Source organism: Malaclemys terrapin, chromosome 2, assembly GCF_027887155.1.
Source record: "Malaclemys terrapin pileata isolate rMalTer1 chromosome 2, rMalTer1.hap1, whole genome shotgun sequence".
Classification (NCBI taxonomy): domain Eukaryota; kingdom Metazoa; phylum Chordata; order Testudines; family Emydidae; genus Malaclemys; species Malaclemys terrapin.
The window spans coordinates 287,363,713-287,384,113 of NC_071506.1; the positions used below are offsets into that span (position 1 = coordinate 287,363,713).

A 20,401-nucleotide genomic window follows, 5' to 3' on the forward strand; every position below is an offset into this window, starting at 1 on the left:
GCCCAGGGCAGAAACACCAGACGCCATCTCCAGGGGAAGTGCCATCCTGCTATCTTCTGAGCCACAGAAATTCCCTTGCAACAGAAGAAGGAAGGAGTGTAAGGTACACAGGGCAAAGAGAGAGCTCCCAGAGCTCCATGAGTGCGTGTGCTGAGACCAGACTGACTGACTCTGGTCACCCGGTGCCGATGACCTTGGGACAGACCACTCCTGTATGACAATAGCGGTTCCGATTTCAGCAGTGTCAACGGCTCCAGTGAGACCCATCATGCAGTAACGCCCTTGGTTACCATCAGCTTCGGTACCGGCGCTGAGTTCCTTGTCTCCCCAGTAGCAGAGTCTCCTTCACTGGCCTCCACAAAAGAGCTTCCCCCAGTACCAACCCTGGTACCTTTGTCATTGCCAGTACCATGAGGCGCTTACTCTTCAGGGTCCAGGCTGTGCAGCGGGAGCGGGTTGGGGGACTCTGATCTGGGCAGCAGTGACTCTGGAAAAGAATTGGGGGCATGGTGAACAATCAGCCGAGCATGAGCTCCCCGTGCGACGCTGTGGCTGGGATGCAGAAACGGGAAACTCTTGAGGAGGGATAAAAGGTTGTTTTACCTCTGTGTTTGGCACTTGTGGCGCCGTTCTTGGATCCTGGGGCTAGTTCTGGTGTCCACAGTTTAAGGAAGTTGGTAAATTGCAGATGGTTCAGAAAAGAGCCACAAGAATGAGTAAAGTATTGGAAAACCTGCCTTATGGTGACAGACTCACAGAGCGCAATCCGTTTAGCATAAAGAGAAAGCTAAGGGGCAGGGCCGGCTCCAGGCACCAGCTTCTCAAGCAGGTGCTTGGGGCGGCCAAAACCCTGGAGCCGGCCCTGCTAAGGGGTGACTGGATCGTAGCCTGTAGGTATCTACCTGCGGAGCACATGTTTGCTAACAGGCTCTTCAATCCAGCAGAGACAGCTCTAACATGATCCAATGGCTGGAAGTTGAAGCTAGACAAATTCAGACTGGAAATCAGGCATCCATTTTTGCTAGTCAGGGTAATTAACCATGGAACAATTTACCAAGGGTTGAGGTGGATTCTCCATCACTGACAAATTTTAAATCAGGATTGGAGGTTTTTATGAAAGATCTGCTCTAGGAATTATTCTGGGGCAGGTCTGTGGCCTGTGTTATGCAGGAGGTCAAGCTACATGATCACAATGGTCCCTTCTGGCCTTGGGATCTATGAATGAAAAACCACTCCACCTCTTCATGAGGAAAACTCCTTTTTCTCTTCAAGATTATGAGAGGACACAGAGCATTCATTTGACGTTGTTCTGGCCCTCCTACCTGGATACAAAAGTCCAGGACTGCCTCTAACTACCACCAGAGATATAAGGGCTCTTACGGAAACTGAGAACCATGGTCGCTTTCTCCTTGGTCACTGGACCCATTTACATACCAATAGCCCTGGAGCTACTGGGGCCTTTGGGGCAGTCCCATTGGTATCAACTACCTAATCTAGGCCAAGCTCTTACTCTCCTACACCAGTACGGAAGGATATTCCTCCTTCACAGGAGATGGAACCTCATATTAATGTCTCACCATCTGATGAGGACGCGCAGGCTGCAGAACACCCTATTCCTGTGCAGGATTCGTCCTCTTCCTCCAGCAAGAGGGTGATTCCTGAGTTGTCGGCACCTGATCCTGATGACTACAAGGCCTTCCAAGACCTAATGAGGAGAGTGGCCTTGACTCTAGAAATAGCGGTTGTGACAGACCCAGACCAGTGGGGTACAGGAGTCTGGTAGAGGGCAAATATACTGGTCACTGGATGAGTAGTTTTCTGTTCCCTGAGTGACCAGAGCAGGGGCTGCACTAGAGTAATCAGGAACCTGCTAGAACCAGTTAAGGCAGGCAGGCTAATTAGGACATCTGGAGCCAATTAAGAAGAAGCTGCTAGAATCAATTAAGGCAGGCTAATCAGGGCACCTTGGTTTTAAAAGGAGCTCACTTCAGTTTGTGGTGCAAGTGTGAGGAGCTGGGAGCAAGAGGTGCAAGGAGCTGAGAGTGAGAGGGTGTGCTGCTGGAGGACTGAGGAGCACAAGCGTTATCAGACACCAGGAGGAAGGTCCTGTGGTAAGAATAAGGAAGGTGTTTGGAGGAGGCCATGGGGAAGTAGCCCAGGGAGTTGTAGCTGTCATGCAGCTGTTACAGGAGGCACTATAGACAGCTGCCGTCCACAGGGCCCTGGGCTGGAACCCGGAGTAGAGGGTGGGCCCGGGTTCCCCCCAAACCTCCCAATTGACCTGGACTGTGGGTTCTTCCAGAGGGGAAGGTCCCTGGGCTGTTCCCCAACCCACATGGTGAATCTCTGAGGCAAGAAAATCCGCCAATAAGCGCAGGACCCACCAAGATAGAGGAGGAACTTTGTCACACGGTGAAGATGGTCCAGGTCAGCCCCAGGTCCAGCACAAGCCCTGAGACATTTCACAGATCTCTGTGCCAGGTGGTTTGGCCTCCCCTGAGGGAGGGCGAGGGATTTACAGGAGAAGACACATGGCAAGGTTCATGGTCTGTAGAGAAAGTGACAAATAATTATCTTATCTCTGACCCCACTCAACATCAACGTCAACGTTTGAGTTACCGCAAAGGCAATGGAGCCGTCTGAACCGGGTTTGTACCAGACACGGAATTTGTGCTGCAGCTGAATTTTGGTGCCATTTAGAGACAATCACTAGGTCAGTGTGGGCAGCCACCAACCATGACACACATTGTTGAGAACTGCAAAATGACTCAACTTCCTGGAGGTCTTTGTGCCTTGAACAGTGTTGATAGGAACACTGTGGCTTGGCTTGACTGGATTGCGTACGCCAAATAAATGGCCTTCCTATAAAGAAGGGCTTGTTAGGCCCAGCCAAATTACCATGGCAAAGCCTGGTTTCCTTGGCCGCTATATCAAAGGGTGTTGATTGACGCTATCTAGTACTATTCAGTGGTTTCGAACAATTCTTTGCCCACCCTGTACCAGGTTCTTTGATTGTAGCACTAGCCAATGAAAGATCTCTCCAGGGACACCCGAGATCTACATGAAAGGATAAAGAGCCCATGAAGAGCCCAACCTCTCTAGCAGAAAGATCACGCCAAATCCAGCTTACAGCTGAGGATCTCAAACTATCAAACTGTACTGACTAAATATGAGAAATAATTGGGACTGAATGTTGAAATTTTTTGGAAACCGTGTCACAGAGTTTGAGGGACGAGCTCAGGGCTGTGATAGCCGACGGTCACCTGGTAGCAAGACCATCACTTCTGGTGGCCCTTGACACAGCAGACAAAGCATCTCGATCTAGGACAATGTCCATTACAACGCACAGGTCTTTATGGCTCAATTTCTCTGGGACGTGTAAGAAAGTATAAATAACCACTGAGGAGTGTCATCTGTTTAGCAAGTAGACAGATGAGGCATTGCACTTACTCAAAGATTTTAGGGAACCTTCAGGTCTCTGGCTGCTCCCACATGTAAATAGTACAAGCCACAGCCTGACCAGAGGCAAGTTGCTTATACAAGCAAACAAATCCATCAAGAAACAGCAGGTGTTTCTTAGGAGGAAATCCTCTGCACCCGCTGCCAGTTCATCTCACCTGCCTCCTGGATCTTTGAGGCAGCAGGTTTGACTGCTCTTATGGGAACAGTTCACCAATGGTTCTAGAAGGAGCTACCTATTCCACCTCCTCCCTTTGGGGAAAATCTGCCCCATTTCTGCCATTTCTGGAGCACTCACCACCGACCGGATTGTAGAGGTGAGATATGCTATTACGTTTCAGTCCTCAATCATCCTCACCAGGGACCCCTCTCATGAAAGTGTTAGCTCAAGAAGTCCAATCACTTCTAGCTCTCAGAACAATAGAAGAGGTCCTTTCTTCTCTTAAGGGGAAGTTTGTTTTATTCTAGGTACTTCCTCATCCCCAAAAAGGATTTGTGCAGCTTTGTGCATCAGCCTACCAGCCCTCACCTGCGCCGCTTACAGAGCTGGGCTCGGTCAGTACACTAACCTGTCAAACATCACCTGGACAGGCAGGTGCATGTTCAACCAAAGGTTCTACAGTCATTGAAATGGACTCAGCGAAAGTTTGCAAAGGGGTTTCCTGTTCTCCTCCCCCTCTGTTGGGGACCAGTGACACACACGTATCTTCCTTGGGATGCGGACCGCTTAGAGACAAGCTGCAGACTCAGGCTGTGTGATCCCCTCAAGAAATGTCTCTCTTCATAAACGTACTTGAGTTGCGAAGTCTTGGAGGCAGAGCCCAAAGGCCTCTCTGTTCAGGTGGTGACAGACTGCACGACAGCCATGTTTTACCTAAACCCGCAAGATAAAGCACGGTCCTGCTCCCACTGTGGAATGTTGGCGGCCTTCACAACAGCTCCCTGACACCCGTTCACCTTGCAGGGACTGCAGTTCCCTGGCAGGCAGCCTCAGCAATCACGAGTGGTCAGGAAGGGAAGAGGGGATTCAGTCCATCTTCTTAGAGAGGCGTTTCCCCCTATACCAGCAGGAGGAACAGGAAATGTCATCGACTCTGCCCGAGAGGGTGACAGAGCCCAGGATCATCTCTGACCTATTTCTAATCTCATGGTCCTCGGGGCTACTTCGTGTGCCTGTCCTCCAACTCCACTCCAAGCACGAACACTCGGGAAGCTCAAGCAGGAAGCAGCCGAGTTAATTATGAAAACCCCGGCCTGGCCCAGGCAGTTTTGGTCTTCAGATCTCCAAATATCTGTTCAGCCATCCGTACCCTTACCACTGCCTCTGAACGTCCTCACTCAGATCCCGGATCCGGAGCCCACAAGTCACCACTGGACAGCATGATGCAGACGGGCTGGCTCTGTCAGAGAGAGCCGGTTCCTCAGAAGCGCAGACTATGCTTAGACATAGGAGGCAGGACTCCCCAAGTTCCGCTTAGCTAGCAAAATGGGAGAGATTCTCAATATGGGCTTCTCAACGTCCATTGTCTCCCTCAGCTCCTGGGATCCAGTCATGCTACACTCCCTCTTGGAGTCTGAGAGCTCAGGCCTGTCCCTCAGCTCCCTGGGAGTCCATGCGGTGGCTGTCTCAGTGATTCCCTAGCCCAGAGAAGTGGGGAGGGGGGGGGGAGCAGGCGGGTCTGTTTTTTCTCACCCTGTGGTAACCAATAAGGAAACCTGTGACTCTCTGGGACGGAAATGGAGTTCTGCTAAGTCTCGTGGGTTCACCCTTTGCTACCTGCTCTTTGTTCTGCCTCTCCATCAGAATGTCCTTTCGTGGCAATACCCACGGGCAGAAGAGTGGGAGAATTACAGGCTGGAATTACAGGCACCGCACACCACCTTCCGTCAAGATACCCTGGAACCCACCCCTCAGTTCTTACCTCACGTGGCTTCTGAATTGCATTTGAACCAAATCGTTCACCTGCCAGAACTTTTCCACAAACCTCACTCAAATAAAGATGGAGAAAAATTACATTTTGGGACGTATGTAGAGCACTTCCATTGTATTTGGACAGGCCTGGATGCTTTAGGCAATCTCCCCGACTTCGTCCAGCACAGAGGGAGAAGGTTAAAGATGAAGATGTTTCACCCCAAGGAATTTCTTTTGGGATCTCATCTGAGTTGGCCAGTAAATATCCCCCTCAGGGAGGCATGGCACATTCGACAAGAGCTCAGTCCACTTTAGTAGTCGCTCTCAGAAATCTCCCACTCATGGACGTTTGTAAAACGGCAGCTGGTCTTCCCTCCACACAGCACTGTGCCACTGTCGAGGCATCTGAAGAGGCCAAGAGCCTGGCGGGACTGTTCTACATTCGCTGTTTCGCTAGTCTCCCGGTACTCCTCTTCAGCAAGGGTCGTTGTGTGGGAACCGCCAGCAATGGAACGTCTGTGTACAGGCGCCACTCAGAGGAGAAGGAATAGTTAGGGTGTACAGTGACTCTGGTTCTGTGAGCTGCATTGTCCATGCGTGGGTGGGGGGGGTGTTTTCCACACCTCGCCCCCACTGCTGACCAGAAGTGTCCGTCTCAAGTGCGCTGGTGCCTACCCACCAAGAGGGGACTAGATATAGGGCCACAGGGTATGGGTGAGTAACTGGCAGCGTGGGCTGGGTGCAGAGCCAGCTACCGACTCTGGAATAAAGACAGGACAATTAATAATGAAATGAAATACATGGTGTTTGATCTGCAGCAAATCTCTGCCCCTGAAGCTTTTGGCTTCCTGTCTGTGTAGGGTCCTGGCAATCACAGACTCGCTGACCTGGAGTGGGGTGCCAGGGGCTCTCAGCTCAGGCTCTGGAGACCTGCTGCTGGGGACTGCATGGTGGGGAGCTAATTTCCAGTCCCCAGGCCCACTGGTGGGGGCTGTGTCTGGGGAGGTTCCTCTCAGGCACCCTGCTGGGGTCCGTCTCTGTCTGAGAAGAGGAGGGTCTTGGAGCTGTGTGTGAGGAATGGCTCGGTGCTGTGGGGACGGCAGGCTCCCCTCTGAGCATGTCCCCAGCCCACAGGGAGATACAATCCTCCCTGCTCCTACCACCAGCAGCCCCCTCCCCCAAGGAAGGAGTGGAGATGGATGCTGCCGTCAGAAGCCGAGTGCCAGCTAATTACCCTTCCAAGTGTGTCTTGTAAATTAAGGGCTAATTAGAGGCAAAGTCAGAGTCATGGTTTTACACGTGTTTCTGTGGCGCTGAACGAGGCGAGGGGAGGGGGAGTGCGCAGCAGCCAGGCCGATCCCTCGCTGGGCGCGCATCGCAGGGGGCAGGGCTCCGGGAACAGCGGCACTGGCACAGTGAGGCTGTGGAGTGGGTCAGACGGGAGCACCGGCCCTAGGGGCACCATGGCTGCAGCTGGCGTGGGCAGGCAGCCGTCGCAGGCAAGGTTTGTGGGTAGTTCCCTGACCTGTGCGCTCAGGGTGGCAGACAGGGAGTTCTGTGGCCACTTCCTCTAAATGAACACTGTGGTGTTTGAATGAAGTAAACATTCTGCAATCCACAGAAGCTGGATTTGCTGAACGTCCCGCTGTCCCGGCATCCCTGCGTTTCGAGCTGGGGCAGGCCAGGCCGCTCCGAGCTGCAGTTTCAGGCTGTCTGCAGACGCTTGGGCCGTGTTTCCAAGGTTTCCTTTGGATCCGCGAAGGATTGGAAATGGGATTGGAGGCATGGCAGCTTGGGCGCTGCAGCCAGTCCTGTGGCCGTGGGATCGCAGACGGCCTGGGACCTGGCCGGAGCGCAGGGACACCGAACGGCTAGTAGGGCTCAAGCAGAGAATGTATGTATTGAGCTTGGCCTGGGGAGCAGATGGGGCGCGCAGGTCAGGGTTTGGTGCCCAGATCTTGGGGGGCTCAGGGATTATTGAAGAGAGAAGCAGCATAAGAACAGGCACTTCTGCTGTCCCCAAAGGCTCCCCCTTCCTGCCTGCCCTGGCCAGGGGGAAGCCTCCCAGGGTATGTCTGCACTGCTGGGAAACACCGCCGCTGGCCCATGCCAGGGCTATGCAATGGCACTGTAGATGTTTGGGCTCGGGCTGGAGCCCAGGCTCTGGGACCCCCCCGAATGCCGACACAGCGGTTTCATAGCCCCGCAAGCCCGAGTCAGCTGACCTGTGCCAGCCGCGGGTGTTCTGTTGCAGCGTAGATGTACCCTGGTCCTGGAGGCAGGGCCCCCCTTGGCACTCTCCTGGCAGCAGCTGTCTCTCGAGGACCTGTGCTCTCCGAGATTATAAAGCCAGAAGGAGCCACTCTGATCATGTAGTCTGCCCTCCTCCATAACACCGGCTGCAGGACTTCCCTGCATGAATACCTGTTTGGACGAGAGCACGTCATGTAGAAATACATCCCAGCTTGATGTGAACATTGCCAGGGATGGAAAATCCACCACAGCCCTTGGGAAGATGGTTCAGTGGTTAATGATTCTCAGTTAAAACTTGCCCCTTATTTCCACTCTGAATTTGTCTAGCTTCAGCTTCCAGCCACTGGATCGTGTTAGATCTTTGTCTGCTAGACTGAACAAGTATTTGTTCCCCATGTAGGTACTTACAGACTGTGATCAGCTCACCCCCAACCTTCTCTTCCATGGAGTCAGAGAACCACAGGGTTAGAAGGGACCACCAGGGTCATCTAGTCCAGTGTTTCTAAATGACCCCTCTGTGGACCGGTGCCGGTCCCTGAGATCTTCCTGACACGTAGGAAGGCAGCAAGCCTGTCCCTGGTATCAGAAAGGCTGTGAAACACTGGTCTAGTCTGACTCCCTGCCAAGATACAGAATTTGTTGAGTCTTAAGAACATAAGAATGGCCGTACCGGGTCAGACCAAAGGTCCATCTAGCCCAGAATCCTGTCTACTGACAGTGGCCAATGCCAGGTGCCCCAGAGGGAGTGAACCTAATAGGTAATGATCAAGTGATCTCTCTCCTGCCATCCATCTCCACCCTTTGGCTGCCCTGAGACTCCTCCCCAGCAGGGAGCGCAGCTGATTGGAGCCTCTCCTGCCGGCAGCTTGGGAACCCGTTAGCCTGGTCATTTCTGGTCCTCCCCTTCCTGCATCCACTATCTGGGGCTAGCCCCAAATGCTTCTGGGGACATCAGAAGCACCCTGCAGTGGGCAGATGTGGGCTAGTCTCTCCCGGGACAGGCTGCTCCACCCTTAGTAGCCCTGGTTAAAGCCCTGAAATAGGAGATTTTGGCTCCCTTCCAAAGCCCTGTGTTCAGTATTTACGGAACTCTGGATATTCGTGGGATCAGTAGAAACATCCCATCTCGCCGCGAAGCTGCTAAATTCCCGGTGTCAGCGACTTCTTGTAGCACCAGGTTCCACCATTTAATCACGCGTTGTTTGGAAAAGGATTTCCTTTTCGCGGTTTGCATTTCCCACCATTGAATGTCATGGCACATCCCCTTGTCCTTGGGTTACGAATCAGGGAGAACACGCTCCCGTCTCTAGGCCAGTCATTATTTTATAGGCTTGTCTCACGTCTGCTCTGAGCTAACGATTCCAGTCGTGTCAATCTCTCTTCAAGGGGGTGTTGCCCTTCTCTGAAGCCTTTCGTTCTGCTGGGATGTGTTGAGTGAGGACGTGTCGTGGGGCCCCACTGGGACTTGTCCGGGGGAGGGGGGGAATGTGTCGGGGGGCCTGGCTGGAACATGTTGGCTGAGGGGGACGTGTCGTAGGGCCCTGCTGGGATGTGTTGGCTGGGGGGGACGTGGGACTTGTCGCGGGGGGGGGGGGGGGGGAGGAACGTGTCGTGGAGCCCGGCTGGGACATGTTGTCTTGTCGTGGGGCCCAGCTGGGATGTGTTGGCTGGGGGGGATGTGTCGTGGGGCCCGACTGGGACTTGTCCGGGGGTGGGGGGAGGAGAACGTGTCGTGGGGCCTGGCTGGGACATGTTGGCTGAGGGGGACTTGTCGTGGGGCCCAGCTGGGACGTGTTGGCTGGGGGGATGGGGGGGAACATGTCATGGGGCCGGCTGGGACATGTTGTCTTGTCGTGGGGCCCAGCTGGGATGTGTTGGCTGGGGGGGACATGTTGTGGGGTTCAGCTGGGACCTGTTGGGGTGTCTGGCTGGGACGTGTTGTGGGGGGGAAACGTGTTGTGGGGCCCAGCTGGGACGTGTAATTGGGGGGGACGTGTTATGGGGTCCAGCTGGGACCTGTTGGGGTGTCTGGCTGGGATGTGTTGGTGGGGGGAAATGTGTCGTGGGGCCTGGCTGGGACGTGTCATTGGGGGAAAATGCGTCATGGGGCCCGGCTGGGACGTGTTGGCTGTGGGGGAACATGTCGTGGTGTCCAGCTAGGACTTGTTGGGGTGTCTGGCTGGGACGTGTTATGGGGGGGGAAAGGTGTCATGGGGCCCGGCTGGGACATGCGGTGGGGGGGGAAACGTGTGGTGGGGCCGAGCTGGGACGTGTCGTGGGGGGGAAATTGTCATGGGGCCCGGCTGGGACGTGTCGTGGGGGGGAAAGGTGTCATGGGGCCCGGCTGGGACGTGTCGTGGGGGGGAAAGGTGTGGTGGGGCCCGGCAGGGACGTGTCGTGGGGGGGGAAAGGTGTGGTGGGGCCCGGCTGGGACGTGTCGTGGGGGGGGAAAGGTGTGGTGGGGCCCGGCTGGGACGTGTCGTGGGGGGGAAAGGTGTGGTGGGGCCCGGCTGGGACGTGTCGTGGGGGGGAAAGGTGTGGTGGGGCCCGGCTGGGACGTGTCGTGGGGGGGAAAGGTGTGGTGGGGCCCGGCTGGGACGTGTCGTGGAGGGGAAAGGTGTGGTGGGGCCCGGCTGGGACGTGTCGTGGGGGGGAAAGGTGTGGTGGGGCCCGGCTGGGACGTGTCGTGGGGGGGAAAGGTGTGGTGGGGCCCGGCTGGGACGTGTCGTGGGGGGGAAAGGTGTGGTGGGGCCCGGCTGGGACGTGTCGTGGGGGGGGAAAGGTGTGGTGGGGCCCGGCTGGGACGTGTCGTGGGGGGGGAAAGGTGTGGTGGGGCCCGGCTGGGACGTGTCGTGGGGGGGGAAAGGTGTGGTGGGGCCCGGCTGGGACGTGTCGTGGGGGGGGAAAGGTGTGGTGGGGCCCGGCTGGGACGTGTCGTGGGGGGGGAAAGGTGTGGTGGGGCCGAGCTGGGACGTGTCGTGAGGGGGAAAGGTGTCATGGGGCCCGGCTGGGACGTGTCGTGGGGGGGAAAGGTGTGGTGGGGCCCGGCTGGGACGTGTCGTGGGGGGGGAAAGGTGTGGTGGGGCCCGGCTGGGACGTGTCGTGGGGGGGGAAAGGTGTGGTGGGGCCCGGCTGGGACGTGTCGTGGGGGGGAAAGGTGTGGTGTGGTGGGGCCCGGCTGGGACGTGTCGTGGGGGGGAAAGGTGTGGTGGGGCCCGGCTGGGACGTGTTGTGGGGGGGGAAAGGTGTCGTGGGGCCCGGCTGGCGTCTGACTCACTTTTCTGTGCCGTTGGGAGCAGCCTGGTGCTGAACTTGTGCCTGTCTTGCAGGTGCCCCCCACTCGACCAGCAGCACCTCCCTGCACTCCGAACGCTCCATCAACTTGGTGGGCTTCAGCTCGAAGCCAGACGGCATGCACCAGCGCTCCTACTCCGTCTCCAGCGCAGACCAGTGGAGCGAGGCTGTGGTGATCCCCAGCAGCTGCCCCAACCCCCGTGAGTACCCTTCGCTCCCTCTCCCTCACCTGCGTCGCTCAGCTGCTGCAGGCGGGAGGGGCGAGTGGGCACCTGCAGGAGCTGTGCCCTGCCGGCAGCCTGGCACTGAGCGCCCTGCCAGCGTTCTCAGGAGCAGACACTGTGGGGAGGTGGGTGCTGCCTTGGAGCCGGTTGCCTGTCTGTGCTGGGGAGCCAAGCGCACAGAGACTGCAGCTATGCTGGGCCGTTGCTCACCCAGGGCCTGTTGCCTCTGCAGGGGATACCCCTTACCCCCTCTGCCTACCCCACGCTGCCAGCTCCATTCTCCCTGCGTTTGGTCTCTTCCCCTTGTCTTCTCTCCTCCCTGCCCCCCTCTCCTTACTGCCCCCCAGACCCCCACTGCCCCAGGTTTGGGGAGAGTGAAGTGAGTCGGAGGAAGCCCTGTTTCTCATACATACTGGCTGTGTACTGCTTCCCCCCCCCCCCCCCCCGATGGTTCAGGACAGTTGAGTGAATTAAAATAATTCATACATTTCCCAACGTAGCCACTTTGCCGAATTGGAAAATAAATGCCTTTGTGCTGCATCCATCACTCCTTCGTTCCTGGCGCTGCCGCCGCACTAAAAAAGCAGTTAAATGCACATCAAGAGTGGAGGAGCCATTTCCATGCCTGCTCGCCCCCTTGTCGTTCTCATTAGCGCGGCAGCCGCCCCCCCGCTCCGTCCCAGGGGCTTTCGCAGTTTAAAGAGAGCCTCTTTATGATCATTACCGGAGTCCGACTGTGCGGGCGCCATTTGCAGCTGAGGAGGCTCCTCATTTGTAACTGTGAAAAACTATCAATTTCAGCGCGCCTGATGCAGCGGCTCCATCATTGGCCCCATCAGCTCCCTGCTGGAAGCGAATTAATCAGACTGTTACTGCTGATGGGGCAGCGCAGGCGACGGGAGCGGAAGGGCGCAGCTCTGAGCATTAATGTGCTCGCGCTCCCCCGCCCCCCGTCGGACACTGAGCAGGGCAGGGCCAGCTCCCACGCTCCTCTCGCTCCAGAGCAGCCGGCGAGCGAGAACCAGGCCGGCCACGGCACCCGCAGCCGCACAGGGCCCCGGCCCACCGTGGAGCCCCTCCGTGCCCTGCCCTGTAAGGGGAGCTGCCCCCGATACCGCAGGGTCCTTCTGGACATGGGAGAGCTGCCCCCTGATACCACAGGGTCCCACCTGGACATGGGAGAGCTGCCCCCTGATACCACAGGGTCCCACCTGGACATGGGAGAGCTGCCCCCTGATACCACAGGGTCCTTCTGGACATGGGAGAGCTGCCCCCTGATACCATAGGGTCCCTCCTGGACATGGGAGAGCTGCCCCCTGATACCGCAGGGTCCCACCTGGACATAGGAGAGCTGCCCCCTGATACCGCAGGGTCCCACCTGGACATGGGAGAGCTGCCCCCTGATACCGCAGGGTCCTTCTGGACATGGGAGAGCTGCCCCCTGATACCACAGGGTCCCTCCTGGACATGGGAGAGCTGCCCCCTGATACCACAGGGTCCCTCCTGGACATGGGAGAGCTGCCCCCTGATACCATAGGGTCCCTCCTGGACATGGGAGAGCTGCCCCCGATACCGCAGGGTCCTTCTGGACATGGGAGAGCTGCCCCCTGATACCATAGGGTCCCTCCTGGACATGGGAGAGCTGCCCCCGATACCGCAGGGTCCTTCTGGACATGGGAGAGCTGTCCCCGATACCGCAGGGTCCTTTTGGACATGGGAGAGCTGCCCCCTGATACCACAGGGTCCCACCTGGACATGGGAGAGCTGCCCCCGATACCGCAGGGTCCCACCTGGACATGGAAGAGCTGCCCCCTGATACCACGGGTCCCACCTGGACATGGGAGAGCTGCCTCCGATACCGCAGGGTCCCACCTGGACATGGGAGAGCTGCCCCCTGATACCACAGGGTCCCACCTCGACATGAGAGAGCTGCCCCCTGATACCACAGGGTCCCACCTCGACATGAGAGAGCTGCCCCCTGATACCACAGGGTCCCACCTGGACATGGGGAAGCTGCCCCCTGATACCATAGGGTCCCTCCTGGACATAGGGGAGCTGTCCCCAATACCGCAGGGTCCCCCAGACATGGGGGAGCAGCCCAGCCTGAAACTGCGGTGTCTCGCCGGTCACAGGGAGCCGCCCACCCCAATACTGCAGGGTCCCCCCTGTACCTGGGGGAGCCGCTCCCCCCAATATCACAGGGTTCCTGCGGGCATAGGGGACCCAACCCCTCGATACTTCAGGTGTCTCCCCAACATGGGGTAGCCGCCCACCCCGATACTGCAGAGTCCCCCTGGACATGGGGAGCCACCCACCCTGTTACCGCAAGGTCCCCCTGAATATGGGGGAGCTGCCCACTCCTATACCACAGGGTCCCCCCTGTACATGGGGGAGCCGCCCACCCCGACACCACAGGGTTCCCCGGACATGGGGGAGCTGACCCCTCGGTACTGCAGGTGTCTCCCCATGCTCGCCCTGATACCGCAGGGTCCCCCCATACATGGGAGTGCCGCCCACCCCAGTACCGCAGGTGTCCCCCCATGTCACGGAGGCCCCAGGCGATGCTCTGGAACTGCTCCCTATGAAGCCAGTCAGGACTCTGGGGAGCCTCCTCTCTGTGAGCAGACTGTCTCCAGGGCAAGAAGCTCACACGGCTTCCACCTTCCTAGGTCTGACCTTGGCGCATTTAGCATATGCCCCTCCGTGCGCTTCCCACAGCGAGTCCGCCCAGGCGGGGTCCTGGGGAAGCCAGAGGGTCCTGCACCCCCACTTCGCAGTCAGACATGACTCTCAGCCAGCCAGTAAAACAGAGGTTTATTAGATGACAGGAACATGGTCTAAACCAGAGCTTGTAGGTCCAGAGAACAGGACCCCTCAGCCGGGTCCATTCTGGGGCCCAGCAAGCCAGACACCCAAGTCTGCCCTCCCTTCCAGTCCCCAGCCAGCTCCAAACAGAAACCCCCTCCAGCCCCTCCTCTCTAGCCTTTGTCTCTTTCCCGGGCCAGGAGGTCACCTGATCTCTTTGTTCTCCCACACCTTTAGCATCCCCTTGCAGGGGGAAAGGACCCTGGCCATTAGTTGCCAGGATACAAAGTGTCGGCCATTTATGCACACTGGCCCTTTGCTCTGCAACAATCTCACCCCCTTATCCCCCCACCTAGAGAGTTAAGAAATGCGTAGGGGAAACTGAGGCACCCTTACAGTATTCAGAGGAAACATTCAGAACAGTCCCACTTCGTCACACCCCATACATGGGGGTGCCGCCCAACCCAATACCGCAGGATCCCCCCGTACATGGGGGTGCTACGCACCCTGATACCGCAGAGTCTCCCCCAGACATGAGTGAGCCACTCACTCCAATACCACAGGGTCCGCCCAAAATATGGGGGAACAGCCCGCCCCAATACTGCAGGTGACTCCCCGGGCACAGGGAGCCACTCCCCCCGCTACCACAGGGTCCTCCTGGGCATAGGGGACCTGACCTCTCGATACAGCAGGTGTCTCCCCAACATGGGGAAGCCACCCACCCTGATACTGCAGGGGTCTCCCCATGCTTGCCCCAGTAAGAACAAGAACGGCCATACTGGGTCAGGCCAAAGGTCCATCTAGCCCAGTATCCTGTCTTCCAATGCCCAGAGGGAATGAACAGAACAGGGAATCATCGAGTGATCCCTCCCCTGTCGCTCATTCCCAGCTTCTGGCAAACAGGGGCTAGGGACACCACCCCTGCCCATCCTGGCTAATAGCCATTGATGGACCTACCCTCCATGAACTTATCTAGTTCTTTTTTGAATCCTGTTATAGTTTTGGCCTTCACAACATCCCCTGGCAAAGAGTTCCATAGGTTGACTGTGTGTTGGGTGAATAAATACTTCCTTTAGTTTGTTTTAAACCTGCTGCCTATTAATTTCAATGGGTGACCCCTAGTTCTTGTGTTATGAGAAGGAGTAAATAACACTTCCTTATTTACTTTCTCCACACTAGACATGATTTTATAGACCTCTATCATATCCCCCCTTAGTCGTCTCTTTTCCAAGCTGAAAAGTCCCAGTCTTATTAATCTCTCTTCATATGGCAAACGCTCCACACCTCTAATAATTTTTGTTGCCCTTTTCTGAACCTTTTCCAATTCCAATATATATTTTTTTAGATGGGGCGACCACATCTGCGCACAGTATTTAAGATGTGGGCGCACCATGGATTTATATAGCGGCAATATGATATTTTCTGTCTTATTATCTCTCCCTTTCCTAATGATTCCCAACATTCTGTTCACTTTTTTGACTGCTGCTGCACATTGAGTGGATGTTTTCAGAGAACTATCCACAGTGACTCCAAGATCTCTTTCTTGAGTGGTAACAGCTAATTTAGACCCCATCACTGTATATGTATAGTTGGGATTATGTTTTCCTATGTGCATTACTTTGCATTTATCAACACTGAATTTCATCTGCCATTTTGTTGCCCAGTCACCCAATTTTGTCAGATCCTTTTGTAGCTCTTCGCAGTCTGCCTGGGACTTAACTATCTTGAGTAGTTTTGTATCCGCTGAAAATTTTGCCACCTCACTGTTTATCCCTTTTTCCAGATCATTTATGAATATGTTGAATAGGACTGGGCCCAGTACAGACCCCTGGGGGACACCACTATTTACCTCTCTCCATTCTGAAACTGACCATTTATTTCTACCCTTTGTTTCCTATCTTTTAATCAGCTACCAATCCATGAGAGAACCTTCCCTCTTATCCCATGACAGCTTACTTTGCTTAAGAGCCTTTGGTGAGGGACCTTGTCAAAGGCTTTCTGAAAATCTAAATACAGTATACCCAGTGGATCCCCCTTGTCCACATGCTTGTTGACTCCTTCAAAGAATTCTAGTAGATTGGTGAGGCATGATTTCCCTTTACAAAAACCATGTTGACTCTTCCTCAACAAATTAAGTTAATCTATATGTCTGACAATTTTGTTCTTCACTATAGTTTCAACCAGTTTGCCCGGTACTGAAGTCAGGCTTACCAGCCTATAATTGCCAGGATCACCTCTGGAGCCCTTTTTAAAAATTGGCATCACATTAGCTATCCTCCAGTCATTTGGTACAGAAGGAAAAAGAAGAACAGGAGTACTTGTGGCACCTTAGAGACTAACAAATTTATTAGAGCATAAGCTTTCGTGGACTACAGCCCACTTCTTCGGATGCATATATGCATCCGAAGAAGTGGGCTGTAGTCCACGAAAGCTTATGCTCTAATAAATTTGTTAGTCTCTAAGGTGCCACAAGTACTCCTGTTCTTCTTTTTGCGGATACAGACTAACACGGCTGTTACTCTGAAACTTGGTACAGAAGCTGATTTAAATTATAGGTTACAGACTACAGTTAGTAGTCCTGCAATTTCACATTTGAGTTCCTTCAGAACTCTTGGGTGAATACCATCTGCTCCTGTGACTTACTGCTGTTTAGTTTATCAATTTGTTCCAAAACCTTGTCTAATGACACCTCAATCTGGGACAGTCCCTCAGATCTGTCATCTAAAAAGAATGGCTCAGGTTTGGGAATCTCCCTCACATCCTCAGCTGTGAAGACCAATGCAAAGAATTCATTTAGTTTCTCTGCAATGGCCTTATCGTCCTTGAGTGCTCCTTTAGCATCTCGATTGTCCAGTGGCCCCACTGGTTGTTTAGCAGGCTTCCTGCTTCTCACGTACTTAAAAAAATTGTTGCTATTACTTTTTGAGTCGTTGGCTAGCTGTTCGTCAAATTCTTTTTTGCCTTCCTAATTATATTTTTACACTTCATTTGCCAGAGGGTCCCCCTGGACATTTGCTTGCAGGATCCCCTCACGCATGGAGGAGCCGCCCAACCCGATACCTCTGGGTCCCCCTGACCATGGGGGAGCCGCCCACCCTGATACTGCAGGTGTCTCCCCAGCCCCAAGAAATGGGGGAGCCGCCCACCCCGATACCGCAGGTGTCTCCCCGGGTATGGGGGAACTGCCCACCCTGATACCTCTGGGTCCCCCTGACCATGGGGGAGCCGCATACCCAGATACTGCAGGTGTCTCCCCGGGCATGGAGGAGCCACCCACCCCGACCTCTCGGGGTCCCCCTGACCATGGAGGAGCCACACACCCTGATATCGCAGGGTCTCCCCAGACATGAGGGTGCTGGCCACCCCAATAATGCAGGGCTCCTACCCTGTGTGTGGGCGAGCCGCTCACCTTTGTAACATCTCTGTGCACATCCTCGCACACTCATGCTCTCTTTAGTAGGCCAGTGATCCGGCAGTGCTGGAATTCACACACGCGGAGCTGGGTGGTGGGCTGGGGTGGAATCCACTCCCACGCCCCAGCCAGGTGCCTTTGTGATGATGTATGTGCCCCTGCGAAGCCAGGGCTCATGGGGCACGGGCACAGGTCAGAGCTGGTCAGCAAGCTGCTGGTTGCCTGCCGGTTCCCAGGCTTGCTGCCTGTTGGCTCACGCCTGGGTTTTCAGCCCACTTGCAGAGGCTGGCAGGGGCTGCTCGGGGGGACAGGTGGCTTCGTGTCCCACGCTGGTCCAGGAGCTCCCAGAGGGGCGTGGCGGCCTCTCCGCTCGTGTTCCACATGACGGAGCCGCCTCTGCTTGCTGCCACCCCGAGCAATCCACTCATTTCATGCAAAGTAACCCCGAGATTGATACAAATAGGGAACGAGTCGCTGCCAATTCACGGTGACATGGAGGGGGTGGAGATCTCGGCTCCAGAGCTAATTGTGTGTCTGAAGGAGCTACTGAGTGCGTGTCTTTTCCGCAGGGAGCTCCCCACTGCTCTGGCCACCCAGTGGGTTCTGGTGGGACAGACAGAACCTCACTCATACTCTGTAACCCAGCCAAAGGGGAGACAAGAACAGGCAAGGCGGACTGGGGAGGGGGCAGACTCCTCGGCCTAGCAGGTCAGTTCCACGTTCCTGGTAATTTTCTGGGCCGGCACTAGAGTCTCTGACCCCTGCCCAGAGCCAGAGAGCAGTGGGGTATTGTCACTGTTACGACGGGAGAGCAGCCTTCCGTTTCCTGTATCCCACCATCAATGCACCAGCCTCACAACTGGGCACAGCTGTGCAAAGGGGTTGGGGGAAGGGTCCTGTCAGGGATCAAATCCACAAAGCCAGCCCCAGGGGTCCAGGTGAGCTGAGGAGCAGAGCTGGCGCACAGCCCTATCCCCCTCCCTGCACGCGCCACAGGGCTCCGCTGCACAGGGATGCACAGGGCTTTCGGTCTCTGGGAGAATCCGAAGGAAGGTGCCTGCAAGAGAATTGGCACGGTCACTGCAGGGAGGACAGAGTTATGGAGGCTAAGGACATTGCAAAGTAGCTAAAAGACTCCTTTGCATCTGCCTCCACCACGGCGGCTGTGGGGAGATGCCTACCCCGGACCTGCTACCTATGGGGAGGCGCTGTGCGAGACCATGGGGCAAGAGGGTGGGTGCTGGAACACACTGAGCAGCAAGGCACCAGGAGCGGAGCTACCTGCCAAAGTCCTGCGGGAGGGAAGTGACTGAGCTGTTTGTCTCCGCTTGGATACCAGGGGCAGGCTGCCCTGCCAGGTCCCGTCCCCCTGCACACGGCAGTGCTGCGTTTGCTAACTGGGTTAACGTGGCACCGTTAGTTACACTGGTGCAGCATTCTGGGTAGACCAGGCCCAGGGATTCTTGAACCAGCTTGGGCGTGTCTCGGGCCTGCGCCAAGCACAGCACCTCCTCCGTGTGTCTGGAAAGCAGCCGTTTCCAGTGCCAAGAAACGGTGCCCCTGCCCTGGTGTGAGTGGTTGGTTAGGGGAATTGATTCCGTTTATTAGACTCAGCTGCCTTAATTGTCAACTCTGTGAACTCTTTCCCTGTGGATAATTAGTGGCAGAACCCCCCAGCTACTGTGCGTCTCCACTGGGGGGGAGCGTGAGACACTAGAGAGAGAGACGTTTTTATACCAGGGCTTGAGCAACCCGTAAAAGGGAGGCTGGCGTAGCTCCACTGGTCAGGGAGTGTGAAAGCCAGACCCCTGACTGACAGCTACCCCAACGGACGAGGGCATCTGTCAGCATCGCTGACATTCAGGGAAGTGCTGTTACTGCTGTGCTGATGGAAACGCTTTTGTGGGTGTGCGCTGGGTCCGCACATGGGGTCCTGCTGGCACAGGCTCTGCAGTGTAGACAGAGCCTGGGGCCCTCCCAGTCCCTTGGCCGGGGCAGAGCGGGGGTGTTCTGCAGGGCTGTATCCTGGCTAGTGTTAAAGAGCCCTGGTTGCTACCTCACGAGGCTGTCCCAGCCTTCTCCATCCCGCCAGTCCTGCTCTGTTTGGATTGGGGCCGTCCCGCAGAGCGCTGGGCACACTGTGCTGGGCCGAGCTCCCAGTCTAATCAGGGAGGACAGGCCCAGAGAAAGGAAGTGACTTGGCCAAGGTCCCCATTGGGGTCAGTAGCAGGGTTGGGAGTGGAACTGGAATCCCCTGAGTTCTAGCCCAGTGCCCAGAGGTCAAAGGGGGCGGGGGTCAGAGCAGCAAAGAGGGAGGTTCTCGGGGGCATTGGGCCGGGACTCGGAGCAGAGGCCCAGCCCCTGGCCCTCGGGGAGGCAGGAGCGTATTTCAGAGAGGGTTAACTGCGGAGCGAGGCGCTCGCACCTCGCTGCCTTCCCCGGAGTCTGCATTTTTATGCTGATTGGAAGCCTGTGCTGTGTGCGCTGCTGAAATTGAATGTCAGGCTTTTGATTTTGTTGCTGGTCTCTAATGAAATTTGACATTTAATGGTGAGTGCAGCGGCAGCGTGTGTGTGTGTGAGCGGAGCTTGATTAGCGCGCTCTAATTGACAGTAATTAGGCAGCTCCCTGATTGTTTCTAATTCTGCTATTAATTGTAAGGAACAGTATGATTGAGGATAAATTTGGTGCGTTGCTACCGGGGATACGGCTTCTTCAGCTCCGTATCAGCAGCCTATGGAGCCCATCCTACTCGGGCTCCTGCGAGGGGCAGCCCAGTCATCTCCTCTGGAGGAGGAGTCCCGCGCTGGGCCTGGTGATGGCTGCCAGCCGCGGCAGAGCACCTGAGCAGGGCCTAGGTGGGACTCCCAGCAGGTGTGTGTTCCCACAGCCACCACACCTCCCTCTGGGGACAGGGCCCGATTCATGGAGCAGGGTGCGGCGTCCCAGGGCCTGTCTGGGGAGTGGGGGCAGCTAGGACATCTCTGATGCGTGGGCGCGGCGCAGTTGGGGGTGTCTAGGGCGTCTCTGTGGGACAGGAGC

At 56.1% G+C, this 20,401-nt stretch overlaps 1 protein-coding gene across 1 annotated transcript in view; it reads left to right on the forward strand.

Moving 5' to 3' along the window:
- Positions 1-20,401, forward strand: part of AGAP3 (ArfGAP with GTPase domain, ankyrin repeat and PH domain 3) — a 173,802-nt gene that overhangs the window by 132,522 nt on the left and 20,879 nt on the right. The window contains exon 12 of the mRNA XM_054016984.1: positions 10,954-11,118. Coding sequence (XP_053872959.1) covers positions 10,954-11,118 — 165 coding nt within the window. The remainder of the gene's footprint in view (positions 1-10,953; positions 11,119-20,401) is intronic.